This window comes from Tamandua tetradactyla, chromosome 15 (assembly GCF_023851605.1).
Source record: "Tamandua tetradactyla isolate mTamTet1 chromosome 15, mTamTet1.pri, whole genome shotgun sequence".
NCBI classification, from domain to species: domain Eukaryota; kingdom Metazoa; phylum Chordata; class Mammalia; order Pilosa; family Myrmecophagidae; genus Tamandua; species Tamandua tetradactyla.
Window position 1 is genome coordinate 20,588,641 of NC_135341.1, and position 17,242 is coordinate 20,605,882.

General features: G+C 37.1%; 1 protein-coding gene across 2 annotated transcripts in view; it reads left to right on the top strand.

The window, feature by feature from the left end:
* Positions 1-17,242, top strand: part of PSMD6 (proteasome 26S subunit, non-ATPase 6) — a 22,598-nt gene continuing 5,356 nt past the window's right edge. Inside the window, exons 1-6 of one of the 2 annotated variants that reach the window (XM_077128792.1) lie at positions 1-269; positions 1,011-1,216; positions 7,200-7,345; positions 7,598-7,817; positions 7,927-8,035; positions 13,860-14,028. In XM_077128792.1, the coding sequence (XP_076984907.1) occupies positions 125-269; positions 1,011-1,216; positions 7,200-7,345; positions 7,598-7,817; positions 7,927-8,035; positions 13,860-14,028 (995 nt within the window). In that variant the 5' untranslated portion in view covers positions 1-124. Of the gene's footprint in view, positions 270-304; positions 937-1,010; positions 1,217-7,199; positions 7,346-7,597; positions 7,818-7,926; positions 8,036-13,859; positions 14,029-17,242 lie in introns of those variants that run through there. The other variant, XM_077128793.1, reaches the window with a different exon arrangement.

The window sequence follows — 17,242 nt, forward strand, 5'->3', positions numbered from 1 at the left end:
AGGAAGGCTGCCGGGCCACTGGCCGGCTCCTCCTGCTTCCGCCGTCTCCGCCATCGCTGTCGCCTTGGCTCCGTTCTGGGTTGCTGTCTCTTCTCCAGCTCCTCCCGTCGTCGTCGCCTCCGCAATGCCGCTGGAGAACTTGGAAGAGGAGGGTCTGCCTAAGAACCCCGACCTGCGCATCGCGCAGCTGCGCTTCCTCCTCAGTCTGCCCGAGCACCGCGGGGACGCGGCAGTACGCGACGAGCTGATGGCGGCCGTCCGTGATAACAGTGAGGCCCGCGCGAACGCCGAGTCAGCGGCCTAGGCCTATGCTGTCCCGTGCTCCGGAGTCTGCGGGGATTTCCCCCCACGGGGTTCCGTCCTTTGGGCGTACCTCTGATGAAGTTTGCAAGACCAGGCCTGGTTTCTCAGCCCCTCGGGCCGTTCCTTTTGTTGGGGGAGCTCTAGGAGACCCCGATTTTACTATCAGATGAGTCTGCATTTCTGCCTTCTGAGGGCACTTTGGGGGAAAGTCCCGAATTATTTAGCCCCATGCTAGGAAGCAAGGTCTCGGTCACTATTGTCATTCGAGACTGGTCCCGCGCTCGGGGCTTTCTGTAGGAGGACTAGCTTTCCGTGTGAAGGGCAAATTTGGGTTCGGATCCTTTCGGACTTCTAGCAGTGAATGGCGCTTAGAAGGCCTTCTGTATGTATTTGGACATACGTGTCTAAGTATACGTGTACATATATGTGCAGGGCTAGCCGTTTCCGTTGCTTGAAGATGATCTCAGAACAGAAGCTGTCACGAGGCAAACTGAGGATTGGCTCTGGTGCACATTCTCCCACCAGCAAACATTTAGACCACCCACCCTTCGCCAAGCCATTGTACCAAGTCTTAACCTATTCCTTACTGGTAGCGGATAGGAAGTTGGTTGATGACTGTGTGGCTGGGAAGAGGTGGGTGGCCACACACACTGACTTTAGCCTACGAGTGGCGCCACTCAAGTCATCTCCTTCCTTTTGGCTTTCAGATATGGCTCCTTATTACGAAGCCTTGTGCAAATCCCTTGACTGGCAGATGGACATGGACCTGCTGAATAAAATGAAAAAGGCAAATGAAGAAGAGTTGAAACGTTTGGATGAGGAGCTGGAAGATGCAGAGAAGAATCTGGGAGAGAGTGAAATTCGCGATGCAATGATGACAAAAGCAGAGTACCTCTGTCGGATAGGTGATAAGGTGAGTGGAGATCGTTTCTCCTGTTTGTAGTTAGTGTAGCTTGAAATAGGAGACTATTCCAAATTAATGTCTCGTTTTTTAAAAAAATTAACTTCCTCCCCAAAACTACATGCTTACCTGAACTAATAAGTCTTCTTGCCGTGGCCTTTTTATCACCTCCCCCCAGTACACAGCCAGGTGTGTATTCCTCATATCTCCCTGCACCATAAAAACATAAGTGCACAAGCAACAGTTTTGTTTGTTTACCATTGTTACAAAACTGGGATCATTTCAATAGTTTGCTTTTGTCATTTATCTTAGTTGGGAATCATTGATTCTGGTACATTTTAAAAATTACTGTTATAAGAAACTAAAACATACTTAAAGCTGAAGTTCTGTTTGATCCTTCTTTACTCCATCTTTACAGAGACAACCTTTTAAGTTCTTTTATTGTATATTTACATGTATGTATACATACCTATAGAAAATAGGTAGTAGTGTTTTTTGCACGTATGTTTTTTTAATAAATGGGTTCATAGTATATTCGTGTTGTCCTGTTTACCTTTTACATTCGGCATTATGGCTGAGAGATATTTCCATATTAATGTATGTAAATCTTGCACAACCTGAGTAACTGTTGCTTAATAATCCATTATACAGATAGGCCATAGTTTATTTAGCCATTCATCTATTGATGGACGTGTATGTTGTTTTCAACTTTTTGTTACTACAAGCTGTGCTATAATGACATTCATATATATTGCCTCCTTTGTGTATATAAGTCAGTGTTTCTCTAAGGTGTGTTCTGAGAAATTAAATTTCTGGGGCTTAAGCAGTGAAAAATTTTTACTCTGATATGTATGGTCAAATTGCTCCCCATAGCAGCCAGCCTAATTTACATGTCACCAGCAGTGCATGAGAGGGATATACACCAGCGCTGAATCTTTTAAATTTAGTAGCTGTGTTATAGTGGTTAAGAGAGTGGGCTCTATATGGTCCTAATTTTAAGCAGTGCACCCTGAAGTATTTAGATGTAGAATGTCATGGTGTCAGTATAAGAGGTAAAATAGTGTGTGCTCTTGGGTTCAGATTGCCTGGGTTCTAATTCCAGTGTCAGTGATTATGAATTACTGAACCTCTTTATATCTTGTCTTACAGTTCCTCATCTGTAAGATAGGGATAATAATAGTTCCTAATTAATGAGAATAAAAGATAGAATTGAAGAGTTTAGTCTACTACCTGACATGTAGCACTTAGGTATTAAATGAAGGAACTCATTATTTAAATTTAGAACCATTAACACCTTGCATTGGTGTGATACGTTTGTTACAGTTCATGATAAAACATTTTCCTGTGTACTGTTAACTATAGTACATCATTTAGAGTCGGGCTTACTGTTGTACAGTCCATGTTTTGTTTTTTATTTAACTTAATCTAGTAGCAAATATACAACCTAAAATTTGCCCTTTTAATTATTCAAATATATAATTCAGTATTAGTTATGTTTACAGTGTTGTGCTACCATTAGTACCACCCATTACCAAAACTTACGATTAACCCCAATAGAGACTTTATACAGTTGAAACAATTAACTCCCCATTCTCTAACTCCATCCTGTCCCCTGGTAACCTATATTCTAGTTTCTGATTCTCTGAGTTTGCTTTTTCTGATTATTTCATGCCAGGGAGGTCATACAGTATTTGTCCTTATATGTCTGACTTATTTCGCTCAACATCATGTTGTCGTGGTTCATCCATGTTATCACATGTATCAGAACTTCATTTTTCATGGCTAAATAATATTCCATTGTATGTATATACCACAGTCATCCATTCATTGGTTGATGAACACTTGGGTTGCTTCCATCTTTTGGCACTTGTAAATAATGCCTCTCTGAACATTTTTGCAAATATCTTTTCTAGTCCCTGCTTGCAAATTTGGGGGAATATACCTAGAATTAGGATTGTTTGACCATATGCTAATTCTATATTGAACTTTCTGAGAAACAGCCAGATTGTCTTCCACAGTTGCTACACCATTTCAGATCGCCACCAGCTACCAGCATTAATGAGTATTCCTCTTTCTTCACATCCTCTCCAAAACTTATAATTAAAAATTTTTTTAACAATGGCCATTCTAGTGGGTGTGAAATGGAAAAATATTCAGGTCTCTTGCCCATTTGTTTAAGAGGGTTCATCTTTTTATTGTTGAGTTGCAGGAGTTCTTTATATATTCTAGATATTAAACCCTTCTGTTTTCTAGATGTTTTCTCCCATTAAGTAGGTTACTGTGGTAGTTAGATTCAGGTGTCAGTTTGGCCAGGTGAAGGTGCCTAGTTCTGTTGCTGTGGACATGAGCCAATGGCATGTGAAGCTCATCTGTCGCTGATTACATCTGTGGTTGGCCAGGGGAAGTGCCTGCTGCAATAAATGATGTTTGATTTAATTGACTGATGCTTAAATGAGAGAGCTCAATGCAGCACAGCCCAAGCAGCTCAGCATGCCTCATTTTAGCTCTTACAGCTCAGCCTAGTCCTTTGGAGATGCAGAAAGGAAGCACCTGGGGAAAGCTGTTGAAACCCAGAAGCCTGGAGAGAAGGCCAGCAGAGATCACCCTGTGCCTTCCTGTGTAAGAGAGAACCTCAGATGAAAGTTAGCTGCCTTTCTCTGAAGAACTATACATTTTTAATGAAATAAATCCCCTTTTATTAAAAACCAATCCATCTCTGGTGTGTTGTATTCTGGTAGTTTTAGCAAACTAGGACAGTTACCTTTTTACTTTCATGAGAAATCCTTTGAGACACAAATATTTTTAATTTGATCAGGTCCCATTTATCTATTTTTTCTTTTGTTGCTTCTTATGCTTGGGTGTAAATATGAGAACTCATTCCCCAACATAAGGTCCAGAGGATGCTTCCCTACATTTTCTTCTAGGGGTTTTATAGATTGAGTTCTTATATTTAGGTCTAAGATTCATTTTGAGTTGATTTTTGTATAGGGTGCGAGGTAGGGGTTCACCTTCATTCTTTTGCACATGAAGATCCAGTTTTCCCAGCACTATTTTTGAAGAGGATATCTTTCCCCATTGAGTGGACTTGGAACTCCTGTCAGAATTCAGTGGACTATAGATGTGTTTATTTCTGAATACTCAGCTTAATTACACTGTCTGTATATCTGTCCTTGTGCCAGTACCATGCTGTTTTGATTACCATGGCTTTGTGGTAAGTTTTACAGTTGGGAAGTGTGAGCCCTCTAAATTCATTCATTCTTTTTCAAAATAACTGGCTTTTCAAGGCTCCTTAAAATTCCATATAAGTTTGGTGATTGGCTTTTCCATTTTTGCAAAGAAAACTTTGGGAATTTGGCTAAGATTGCATTTAATCTTTAAATTATGTTAGGTAGAATTGATAACAGTATTTAATCTCCCAGTCCATGAATATGAATATTTTTCCATTTATTAGTTCTTCTTTTTATTTCTTTTAGCAGTGTCTTAAAGTTTTCTGGGTACAGGTGCTTTACATTCCTGGTTAGATTTATTCTTAGACATTTCATTCTCTTAGTTGCTATTATGAATAAAATTCTTTTCTTGTTTTCTTCTTCAGATTATTCCATAACTAGTATATAGAAACACTCTTGATTTTTGTGTGATCTTGTACCCTGCCACCTTGCTAAATTCACTTAATTATGGTAGCTCTGTTGTACATTTTTCAAGATTTTCCATATGTAGGATTATGTCATCTTCAAATAAGGAAAGTTTTATTTCTCCTTTTCCAACTGAGATGCCTTTTATTTTTATCCCTTGCCTAATCGCTCTGGAAAGAACTTCTAGTACTTATTAACACTGGTGACAGTGGGCATCCTTGTTTTGTTTCTGAGCCTAGAGGGAAATTTTTCAGTCTTTCACCACTGAGTATGATAGCTGTGTGTTTTTTATAGATGCCCTTTTCATGTTCAGGAAATTTCTTTCTGTTGCTAGTTTTCTAAGGGTTTTTATCAGGAAGGGGAGCTGTATTTTGTCAGATGCCTTTTCTGCATTGAGATGATCGTGTGTGTGGTTTTTTTCCTTTGTTCTGTTAATGTGATGTAATACACCAATTTATTTTATGTTGAACCACCCTTGCATACCTGGGATGAATCCCACTTGATTATGATGCATAATTCTTGTAATATGCTGTTGGATTCAGTTTGCTAGTGTTTTGTTGAGGATTTTTATATCTGTATTCATAAGGGATATTGGTCTTTAGTTTCTTGTGGTCTCTTTATCTTATCTGGCTTTGGTATGAGGGTGATGTTAGTCTCACAGAATGAGTTAGTGAGTGTTTCTTCCTCTGCAGTTTTTTTTTGGAAGGCTTTGAGCAGGACAGGTGTTAATTCAGCTTGAAATGTTTGTTCAGATGAGCCGGAGGAACCACCTGGTCCTGGGCTTTTCTGTGTTGGGAGGTTTTAGATTACGGTTAGTCTCTTTATAGGTTACTGGGATGTTTAACCCTTATATTTTTTCTTGATTCATTGTATGTAATTTGTGTATTTTTAGGAGTTTTTCCATTTCATCCAGGTTATCTGATTTGTTGGCGTAAGTTTCTCATAGTATTCTCTTATAGTCGTGTTTATTTCTGTGAGGTCAGTGGTAATGTTCCCCTTTTCATTTTTGACTTTGGTTGTTTATGTCCTGTCTTTTTTTCTTTGTCAGTCTAGCCAAAGGTTTGTCAATTTTTTTGATCATTTCAGAGAACCAACTTTTGGTTTTGTTGATTCTATTTTTTTATAGTTTGTCTTATTTATCTCTAATCTTTATTTCCTTTGTTCTACTTGCTTTAGGTTTAGTTTGTTCTTTTTTCTCTGGTTCTTCCAGTTTTGCAATTAGGTCTCTGGTTTGAAGTCTTTCTTAATTTTAAAGCATTCAGAGCTATAACTTTTCCTCTCAACACCGCCTTAGCTGCATCCTATAAGGTTTTGGTATGTGGTATTTTTATTTTAATTCACCTGAAGATATTTCTTTATTTCACTTGTGATTTCCTCCATCGGTTGTTTTAAGAGTATGTTGTCTAATTTCCACATATTTGTGAATTTTCCATTTCTCCCATTGTTATTGATTTCTGGGTTCATTCCTTTGTAGTTGGAAATATACAGTATATGATTTCAGTATTTTTTAATGTATTGAGAATTGTTTTGTGACCGACTATATGGCCTGTCATGAAGAATGACCCATGGGCACTTGAGAAAAATGTCAATCTTGCTGCAGTTTGGTGAAGTGTTCTATATGTGTGGGTGTATATATCTATCTGTAGTCTCTCTCTCTATATATCTGTTAGGTCTAGTTGGTTTAGAGTATTGCTCAAGGCTTCTGTTTCCTTATTGATTTTCTGTTATCTAGTCTTGAAAGTGATGCATTGAAATCTACTATTAATGTAGAACCATCTATTTCCCCCTTCCAACCTGTTAATACTTCTATAAACTTAGGAGACATAGTTAATTATATAAAACAAATCCAGACACATACTAAAAATTACCAAGTATAAATAACTGATTTTATTAAAGATTTGTCTCTAAAACTGTAGAAATATTTTATTCTGCAACACCTTGAGATAGAATTGTGTAATTAAATAATTATTTTATAATAGTAACTAAGATAAATATTCCATTACCATTTAGGCGATGACTGGTAACTTACAGTAAAGTTATTTTGAGGTAGCATTTGGTAATTAAAAGGAAAAAAGACAGTGAATATATGGAAAAAAGGGTATTTAACAACTGCAACTAAGTTAGAAATGTTTTTTAATTTTGTCTTTTAGAATATGCATATCTAAAGTGTTTTTAATACTTTTTCTCTACACAAGTAGGGAGAATAGTGTAAATAGTATAATGAACCTCTTGAGTATCTATCATCCAGCTTCAGCAGTTATCAACTCACAGTTATTTTGTTTCATTTGTACTCCTAAACCCAAACAGTTTAAGGTTTGAAACTTTTAACCCTTTCTCACTTTTTGCCCTGGTTCTCTTGATAGGAAGGAGCACTGACAGCCTTTCGCAAAACATATGATAAAACTGTGGCTCTGGGTCACCGACTGGATATTGTGTTCTATCTCCTTAGGATTGGCTTATTTTATATGGATAATGATCTCATCACACGAAATACAGAAAAAGCCAAAAGGTACGATTTTTTGCAGTGATCATGTGCTCCCTCTAAATTATGATGCTATAAATGAGAGACTGATAAAAAGTCTACCTATTTGTTTTTGGTTTACAAAATGAATTTGGTCAAATAATTGGCGTACTTACTTAGTAAAATATTTAAAGACTTAATTCAAGTCATTAAAAGTTGTTTTTTCTTTGAAGATAACATAAAACTTTGAAAAAGTATCACTGTTTCTAGAGTATGATCTTAATGTTTTCTATTTTATAGCTTAATAGAGGAAGGAGGAGACTGGGACAGGAGAAACCGCTTAAAAGTGTATCAAGGCCTTTATTGTGTGGCTATTCGCGATTTCAAGCAGGCAGCTGAACTCTTTCTTGACACCGTTTCAACGTTTACATCCTATGAACTCATGGATTATAAAACCTTTGTAACTTACACTGTCTATGTCAGCATGATTGCCTTAGAAAGACCAGATCTCAGGGAAAAGGTAATACTTGAACCTTTAACACACATATTTAAATATTACTCCACACTTTTCTAGTTTAAATTACACAATAATCACTAAAGTATATGGGTTTTATTTTTTTAATTAAAAGGTCATTAAAGGAGCAGAGATTCTTGAAGTGTTACACAGTCTTCCAGCAGTTCGGCAGTATCTGTTTTCACTCTATGAATGTCGTTACTCAGTTTTCTTCCAGTCCTTAGGTAAGTATAGAGTTGCTTATTTTGATCCTCTGTCTTCATCTTATTCTCGATTACCTTTGTATGCAGATAACCTAATATGATTTATCACATACTTGGAAAATGTTGTGTGCAGCTAACTGCAGGTCTTTGATCAGTATGGCTAATTTTTTTTTAAAACTTTTTTTATTGTATGGTATAACATATATACAAAGCAAAGAAATAAAAAAGCAATAGTTTTCAAAGCATTCTTCAACAAATGGTTACAGGACAGATCCCAGAGTTTGTCATGGGCTACCATACAATTCTCTCATATTTTTCCTTCTAGCTGTTCCAGACTATGGAGGCTAGAGGGCTTAAATACTTTCTTATCATCGTAATTGACTTTTTTATTCCTTCTTTTTTTGTGAACAATAACATATATTTAAAAAAGCTATAAATTTTAAAACACAGCACCACATTAGTTGTAGAACATATTTAAGACTTAGACATGGGTTACAGTTTCACAATTTTAGGTTTTTACTTCTAGCTGCTCTAAAAAATACTGGCGACTAAAAGAGATATCAATTTAATGATTCAGCATTCATATTCATTTGTTAAATCCTTTCTTCTATGTATAATTCCACCATCACCTTTGATCTTTCCATACCTCTCTTTGGGGTTGTTTGGGCTATGGAAATTCTAAATTTTTGATATTGGAAGGGTCTGTCACTAATAGGGGCTAGGGAGATGGAACTATCTGATGTTCTGGAGAGGCTGCGCTAGGTTTCAGGACTTATCTGGACCAGGGACCCATCTGGAGGTTGTAGGTTTCTAACAAGTTACTCTGGTGCCTGGAACCCTTGTGGAATCTTACATATTGCCCTAGATGTTCTTTAGGATTGGCTGGAATGGTCCTGGTTGGGGGTTGGCAGATTATGGTAGGTAGCAAGGTCTACCTGAAGCTTGTGTAAGAGCAACCTCCAGAGTAGCCTCTCGACTCTATTTGAACTCTCTGTCACTGATCTTATTAATTACACTTCTTTTCCCCCTTTTGGTTAGGATGTAATTGTTGATCCTACGGTTCCAGGTCTGGATTCATCCCTGGCAGTTCTCTCCCACATCGAGTATGGCTTATCTTTTGTATTTTTTGTTTAGAGGGAGGCTTGGCAAACCATGGTCTGTTTTTGTATGGCCCAGGAGCGAAGAGTGATTTTTAAATTTTTTTTAAAGGGTTGTAAAAAAATCCACCAAAAAACAATGTATGTGTTTTTTGAAAATACTATCTGATATCATAAAAATACTATCTGATATCCTGTTGAAGAAGTTTGCCAAACCCAGGGTTTAGAGTCTTCATGTTGTGAGGCAGAAGTGAGTAAATGGCTAAAAATAATCTGTTTTTAAGGGGAAAGGTGTGAGCAAGTCCTAAATCAACTATTGGGTAGAGAATATTTGAGCCTTGAAGTTGACAGTGAGTTATTTGTGTAATAGCTAAATCATTGTGTTGTTTTACAAATCACTTTCAAGGACTGTGGGTTGAGAAAATAATCCGTTAAAAATACTTGTAGTTTTTCTGCAAAGCTGATTCACAGTGATTCTACCTATACAAATTTGCTGTTTTTTTCTCTTGTTCCCAGTCCTTCCTGGCCATTTGGTATTCTGCTGATGACCATGCATTGTTAAGATGATAGAAGAATTAACTTTCTACCTAGGGGTCTTTCCCAAATGATTTTCCTAAAACTTTTCCTAAAAGTTCACATAGTTATATTTTCTTTATGCTGCAAATTTCAGAAAGTTTTTGATTAATAGTGAGGCATTCACAAAAATAGGATCATGGGGGGATCTCCAAATAATGATCTTTCTATTTTTGAAGGGGGTGTTTGCCTGCTACATTATTGGGTGTTCTGTGTAAATGTCTCTGGTGTCAACGAAATCAGATCATTTAAGGGGAAAATGGGGGAACAGATATCATCCTAGTGTAATGAAATTGGCTTTTAGAAACCTTTGATCTGAATAAAGGATTAACTTCCTCTCACCCTCCCCACCTCTACTAGCAACCTTTTAACAGTTTTGCTTGAAAATTTTTATCTTTACCAAATTTATACTATTTTTCATCATTTTATTTTTTTAGACAATGTTATTGATATATATGCACATACTATATAATCACCCAAAGTATATAATCAGTGGCTCACAATACCATCATATACTTGTGCATTGATCATCACAATCAATTTTAGAATATTTCATTACTCAAAAAAATCACCCAGAACATCCCATACCCCTTATACCACCACTGCCACCCCATTATTTATTTATTTATTTTGTCTTTATTTTCTTACTCATCTGCCCATACGCTGGATGACGGGAAGTGTCAGTCACAAGGTTTTCACATCACATAGTCACACAGAAAAAGCTATATAGTCATCAGCAAGAATCAAGGCTACTGGATTACCGTTTCACATATTTCCTTCTAGCTATTCTTATACACTTGAAACTTAAAAGGAATGGCTAGCTATATCATATAATGTGTAATAACCTGCAGAATGACCTTTCAACTCTATTTGAAACCTCTTAGTTACTGGAACCTTGTTTCATTTCTTTCCTCTAATTTGGTCAGGAAGACTTTCTCCCAGGAAGTCAGGGCCAGGCTCATCCCTGGGAGTCACGTCCCAAGTTGCCAGGGATATTTATACCCCTGGGAGTCATGTCCCACGTGGGGGTGGGGGAGGGTGGTAAGTTTATTTGCAGAGTTGGCTTAAGAGAGGCCGCATCTGAGCAACAAAAGAGGTTCTCTGCTGGTGACTTTTAGACATCATTAGCTACTCCTTTGCAGGAATAAGTTTCATAAGGGCAAGCCCCAAGATCAAAGTCTTGGCTTATTAAATTGATGGTCCCTAATGCTTGCAAAGGGGACTTAGCAAATACTTTTTTTATTTTCTGCCCAAATTACTCTGAGATGTTATGGGGTATTACATTAACCTGTACAAAGTAACAAGATCTCATTCCCTATTCAAGATTCCATGTAATTATGTTGCTTGAATAAACCTCCAGGTCATTTTAAATTCAGGAGACAGAAGGTTTGCTTCTGTATTCATTTAAAGATTAATGTGCTTTAAAATATTTTAATTGAAAAAGGAAATATCCTTTTCCACATAATACTTGGTTATTTTTAAAACTTAAAAATAAACTGAGAAAGTGAAAGTTATTGTATCTTCCCCCCGAAAAATACGCATTCTTACACACAAGATTTTTCCAAAAATAATGATTAAAAATTTTTAGTATCTGTCATTCCAGACTTTTATTCATTTATAGGCACTTTAAAAAAACAAAACAGGAAAACAAAGTTAATGTACATATGTAAAAAATTCCAAACAGTAAAAAGTAGATTGTGGTTAAAAAGAAGGAAAAAAAGACTTCCTTCTAACCCCCTGATCAGCAGTGTTCTTTTTCTAGAGGCAACTGCTGCATTTAGTTTCATCCAGAGATACAAGAGCATAACATGTTTAAATATGCCTGTGGGTGTATTTTACATGCTGCTTTTCAAAGTAGCTTTTTTTCTCTCCACAATATACTGTGACTCTTTTCATGCCACTATGTACATCACTTCATCATTCACTCAGTACATTATGAGGCTGCCATCTACCAGCAGAGTATGAATCAAAGTAGAGTTCCTTGGAGTTTGTGATTGTCCTTTTTAAGGATCTCCTAATATTTCACTATATTGGATGTGCCATAATTTATCATTTACTCATAGATAATTTTTTTTTCTTTCAATTTTTCTCATTATAAATGAACCCTGTTTTGAACACTCTCAGTGCATCTTTGGCCTATTGTTATTTCCTTAGGAAAAATTAAGAAATTGAATTTTGCAAAGAAAAATACATTGTATCTTGATCACTGTTGCCATATTGGCCGCCAGAAAAACTGTGCCATTTACCTTTGCACTTTTCTCAGTTTACAGCATTTGAGAGTGCCTCTTTTCTTCATACTCTTAGCCAGCCTGAGAGGAGAAAGATAATCTTAAGGTTTTTCACATATCTTTTAGTATTAGTGAGAATGAGCATCATCTCATGTTTAATGGCCATTGATCTCCCTTTTGCTAAAGCATGTGTTCCCTTACTCACCTGCTTCCATATTGACTGTCCTTTACTTCTAACCCTGGTTCCAAGATAACACACACATCTTGTTTTTTCTAGACCTCCCTCCTTATCTTTTCTTAGAATTCTCAGTGACTGAGGGATGGGTCATTGCCTTTGTCTTCCTTCTGTTATCAAATACACATGGATGGTTATGATTCTCACATTCATGTCTCCAGCCCCTACCTTTCATTGAGCACCAGACCCATGCCTAAATGCCTCCTTAATATATCTACACTTGGATATCTGTTACATGAATTCACGTGGACCCAGACAGTGCATAAGTTTTGGATCTCAGTCTTCCCCCTTCCATGGAAAAAACTGCAAAAATAAAAAACAGAACAAAAGCTTTTCTCCTCGCAAAGATTTCCATCTTGTTCAAGCCAAAAGTCTGTATCTTTGACTTTTTTCTGTCACCCATCTTCCATGTCTCTGTAGCTGTCTTCCTGTCTCCTCCTTTCTATCCTTAGGTTTTTTACCAGGCTGTTCTTGTCTCAGGGCTTTTGCAACATTTGCGTTTGCTCTATGATTCCTGCTCTCTGCTTGGCTGACTCCTCAGAGAGGTCTTCCTTGTCCACTCCAATCCAGAGTGGATGGCCTCCTAGTCACATTCCGTGATATTGCTACTTTATTTTCTTCACAGAATTTGTCATTCTCTGAAGTTACCTTTCTTATTTAACTTATTCATCTTTCTCTGCCTTTGCCTTTCTCTCTGCTCTGTTGCATAAAAGATCTTATGTTGTACTTTCCTGCTATGTCTTCACCATCTAGAGCTGTGTTATATAGTAGTCGGTGAAATAATTTGTACTTGTGTGAATTGCTTATTAAATAGCACTTGTACATTTTACTGTTGTAGTCATCTTTTTTCTGACTTATAAGAGTTCTGTATACTCAAGGCTATTAAGTCTAACTTTACAAATATGTCCTCCAGTTTATCATTTATCTTCAAATTGTGTTTACAGTGTGCTGTTATATAGAATATTTAAATTTTTTACAATAGAATTACCAGTTTTTTCCTTTATTGCTTCTTAGGTTTTGTTACTTTTTGAAAATGTCTGATGTTTTCTTTCTGGTCTGCATGTGTCTTTCATTTGTCACTGAACCTGCTCAGGTTTGTTTATTGTCTATTTTTGTTTTAGAAGTGTTTATATATATATATATTTTTTTTTTTTTTTTTTTTTTTTTAAAGGAAAGACAGAGAGAAGGAAGGAAGGATAGAAGGAAGGAAGGAAGGAAGAAAGGGAAACATTTTTAAACATTTTCTTGTTTTATTGTATTCTGTTTCTCCGTTTTTGTTACATGGGCTGGGGCCGGGAATCGAACCGAGGTCCTCCGGCATAGCAGGCAAGCACTTTGCCCGCTGAGCCACCGCGGCCCGCCCGGAAGTGTTTATATATTTTTTAAAGAAGGAAAAATGAATTTCACTTATTTTTTATTTTAATATAAAAATTAAAATATTTGCACACAAACTTTGTCATTTGTAAAGAAATTCCTTTAGAAGCTGGGCTCTTCTCAGTGGGTGATGTCACACAGCTGAGTGCTGTCTGCACAGTGCTCCTATGGCTGGCATCTCCTTTCCCACTACTACTGATTCCACTATTGATGTGTCAGGGCAATGAAAAGTTCTTTAGTTTCTTGAATCTGTCTGTTGGACCCAGTAAGAATTGCTTTAGTTTTAATCTCTTACCTGCAAGAGGGAGTCTTAAAATTTGTCATCTTTTTCATTGCAGCCATTGTGGAACAAGAAATGAAAAAGGACTGGCTTTTTGCTCCTCATTATCGATACTATGTAAGAGAAATGAGAATTCATGCATATAGCCAGCTGCTGGAATCATATAGGTCATTAACTCTTGGCTATATGGCAGAAGCCTTTGGTGTTGGCGTGGAATTTATTGATCAGTAAGTTTAAATAAAACTATGTTAATTTAAGTTACTTTTTAATGCTGGCTTCTAAGTAATTTTTGATCTTATTATATTTTCTCCCTGTTTGCATTGCTTTCCTCTGTTTTAAGGGGAAAAAAAACCTAAGAATTTTTCTCTGAATATTATAAAATTGTCCTTTCTGTTATTTTTGCCTGCCATATGATCCTTTCCCTATGTTGATAGATGAGGAAACTGTGGTAGAGAGGTTAAATAATTTGCTATAGGTCATTAGACTGTTATCAAAATTAGTCCCGTTACTTCTTTGTGGACCATACTACAGTTACAGTACTACTCTTAGATCCTTGTCTTATGTTTTACATTAGGTCATATTTCCTCTGTAATTCCTACCAGTTTCTAAGTTGCTGCTGCAGTTCTAGTCAATTTGGCTGTCAGTTGTGGGACTTTTAAAGCCCTGAATCAATGACAACAAATACTAATCTGTTACTATTTGTTTGACATCGTTTTAGGTCCTTGTGTTCATGGACTTTCATTCTAGTTGTAAGGGGAGATGAGACAAGTAAATATATATGGTGATTTCAGAAGTAAGTCTACAGAGATAATAAAATGTTCTTTAGTGCCATGGGACACTACCTTAGCTCTGGCATGTGGGGATAGGATGAGGTTTGCAATGACATGAAATTTAGAGTCAACTTTATGGAGGTCTGTAGAGGCAGAAAAGGGAATGGTAAATGCAAAGAAAGGCTTTGAAGCAGGAAAAGCTTGGATGTTGCAGGAACAGAAAAATGACTAGCATAGCTAGTAGTAGCCTAGTGAGTGGTGGTGTTGGGGTTGTGAATTTAAGGTTGGAGCTTTAGGCAGGTGGATATTTGAGTAGGGCCTTATAGGCCCTACTAAGTATAGCGGGAGCCACTGTAGGATTTTAAGCATGGGGGTGAAATGGTCTCATGCTGCGTGTTGTCAGGGAAACCACAGTTGGGCTGTTCATTACCTCATGGAGGAGGTGCTTTGTTGGTTTGGACTAGGATGGTGGGAGTAGAGTTGGAGATGAGTAAACATTCAGAACATGTGATGCCCATGTGGTAATATCTAGATCGGTGGTTCCCAAACGTAGATATTTTAAACTTAGGTTTTTATGATGTAACAGTTGTCTATGGTGAAAAGAGGAAAGTGATGGCTATATGGTAATTTTAAATAAAGCTGTATTTCATTGAAATAAGAGCATTCTCTTTTTAGTGGATTTTTTTACCCACCATTTTATTGTGAAAAATTGGAAACATGCAGAAAAATCTAAGGAATTAATACAGTGAGTTCCAGTATATTTCATTATATAATTCTTAACGTTTTGTTAAGATTTACTGTCATATATCTATTCTTATTTAATGCACTGCAAAGTAAGTTTCAGACCCCGACATTTAATTTTTAAACACTTTAGTATGCTTATCAATACTTGTTTGAGTTTGTTTTGAGGTAAAATTTATATTCAGTGAAATACCCCTATCAAGTCATCACCAGAAATTCCTGTTCTATTCTTTTGAAAGAAAAACGGGTTGGGATAGTAATTTGGAAGAATGTGTTTACATGAGTCAGTGGAAACTGTGGCTTATTGCGGTGAGCAGAGCATGAGAAACAGGAGGTGGCCTGGCTTCTTGTTCCAGCTCTGCCACTAAATAGCTATTTAACCTTGGTCAGGTTCTGTGTTTTCCTCAATTTCTTAACCATGATGTGGAAGTGATAAAGCCTTTACTACTTAGTAGCAATGTGAGACTAACGTGAAATTGTGGATGAAAAGTTGCACTGAAGCAGAAAGTGCCATTTAAATAGTAATTGCAGTAGTCTTTATTTGAATTCAAAGCAGAGATAGTACATTGCAGGCAGTATTTGAATTGTTTGGTCTTAGAACATGAAGGAAATAACCAGTTCTAAAGGAAAGAATATGCCGTTGAGCTCTGTTTGTTACCTCAAAGGGCCTTGTTTTAAATTCTCATGGTCTCGGTTTTCCTGGATTCTATTCCTCCACCACCCCCAACCCGCAGAAAACAAACAAAAAAACCCTGTCTTTTAAGGTGTAATCCCTCTTTTAAAATGGGGTGATTTAGTAAGTTTGACTAATAATTTTATATTACCTCTTCCTTTCTACTTCCTTACACTTAGTAAAATATTGGTGAAAGGAAAGGGAGGGTCATTTGAGTAAACACTACTGCTGTTCACTATACCCTTGGGCTGTGTTCTGCAGTTTTAAAACTTGGGAAGCATTTTCCTTGTAAGCACCAAATCTAATTCTTAGGTTCTGTAAAGTCAGTAAATACTCAGTTCATTATTACTGCATATCAACTGTGTATGAGATGCAATGGTGAAGTCTTGTGGAAGTACCAGGGGTTGGTGGAGCTGAGTACTCTTGGGATATGTTTGATTTGTCTGGTTTGATTGGCATATAATGAAATGACAGAAAAGTACTTTGAAGCCAAAGCAGGGAATAGACTTACTCCTTAGGAAGTAAGGACTTAGAACTTTGTTGTTTTAGCCAGTAAAAGAAGCTGTGCTCGGATTATGCTTGGCATACATAGTACAGAATGAGCATAATTACAAGCTAGAGTATTTGCAGTGCCCTTGAAGTTGACATGGACACAAAATGGCTTCTTGTGAGCATTGAAACTGGGTATTATTGTGTATTTAGGATTTTTCTAGAAAGTGATGGAAAAGGGCTTTTCAGGTGGAAGAAACAGCACAATTAAATTTAGAAATATGTTTGAGAAACCAGTAGTCTAGATGAACTGGATGATGGACTATGTGGTGGTGATGTGCAGGAAGTCCACTGAGGTAAGCCTGGAAAGAAAATAAAGCAGAATGTTTTAAATACCAGACCAAGGAGATGGAAATTTGTTTGGAGTCTCTTCTAATAGTATAGACAAGGGTAAATAAAGACCTGAGCCAGTCTGGTGCTAGTGGAAATGGAAAGGAGCAGTTAATTGTCATCTTGGATGTCAACAGCCAAGCTCTAAAGTTGAACACTAGGTCCTAGGGTCGGGGTGGGGGGGGGCATTCTTGAGCCAGAGACTGCTTATAAGTCAAATCTGATGCCTCTCTTGTTGTCTGTCATCTTATTCCTAGATCATAGTGTCAAGATTATTATTTAGAGGTCCTGCCCCTATAGACTTGGGTGGGATGGATAAGGCTGGTGATGATGTATTATTTCTCTGTATGCTCTAGTTCCAGAATAATACTTGTAAAT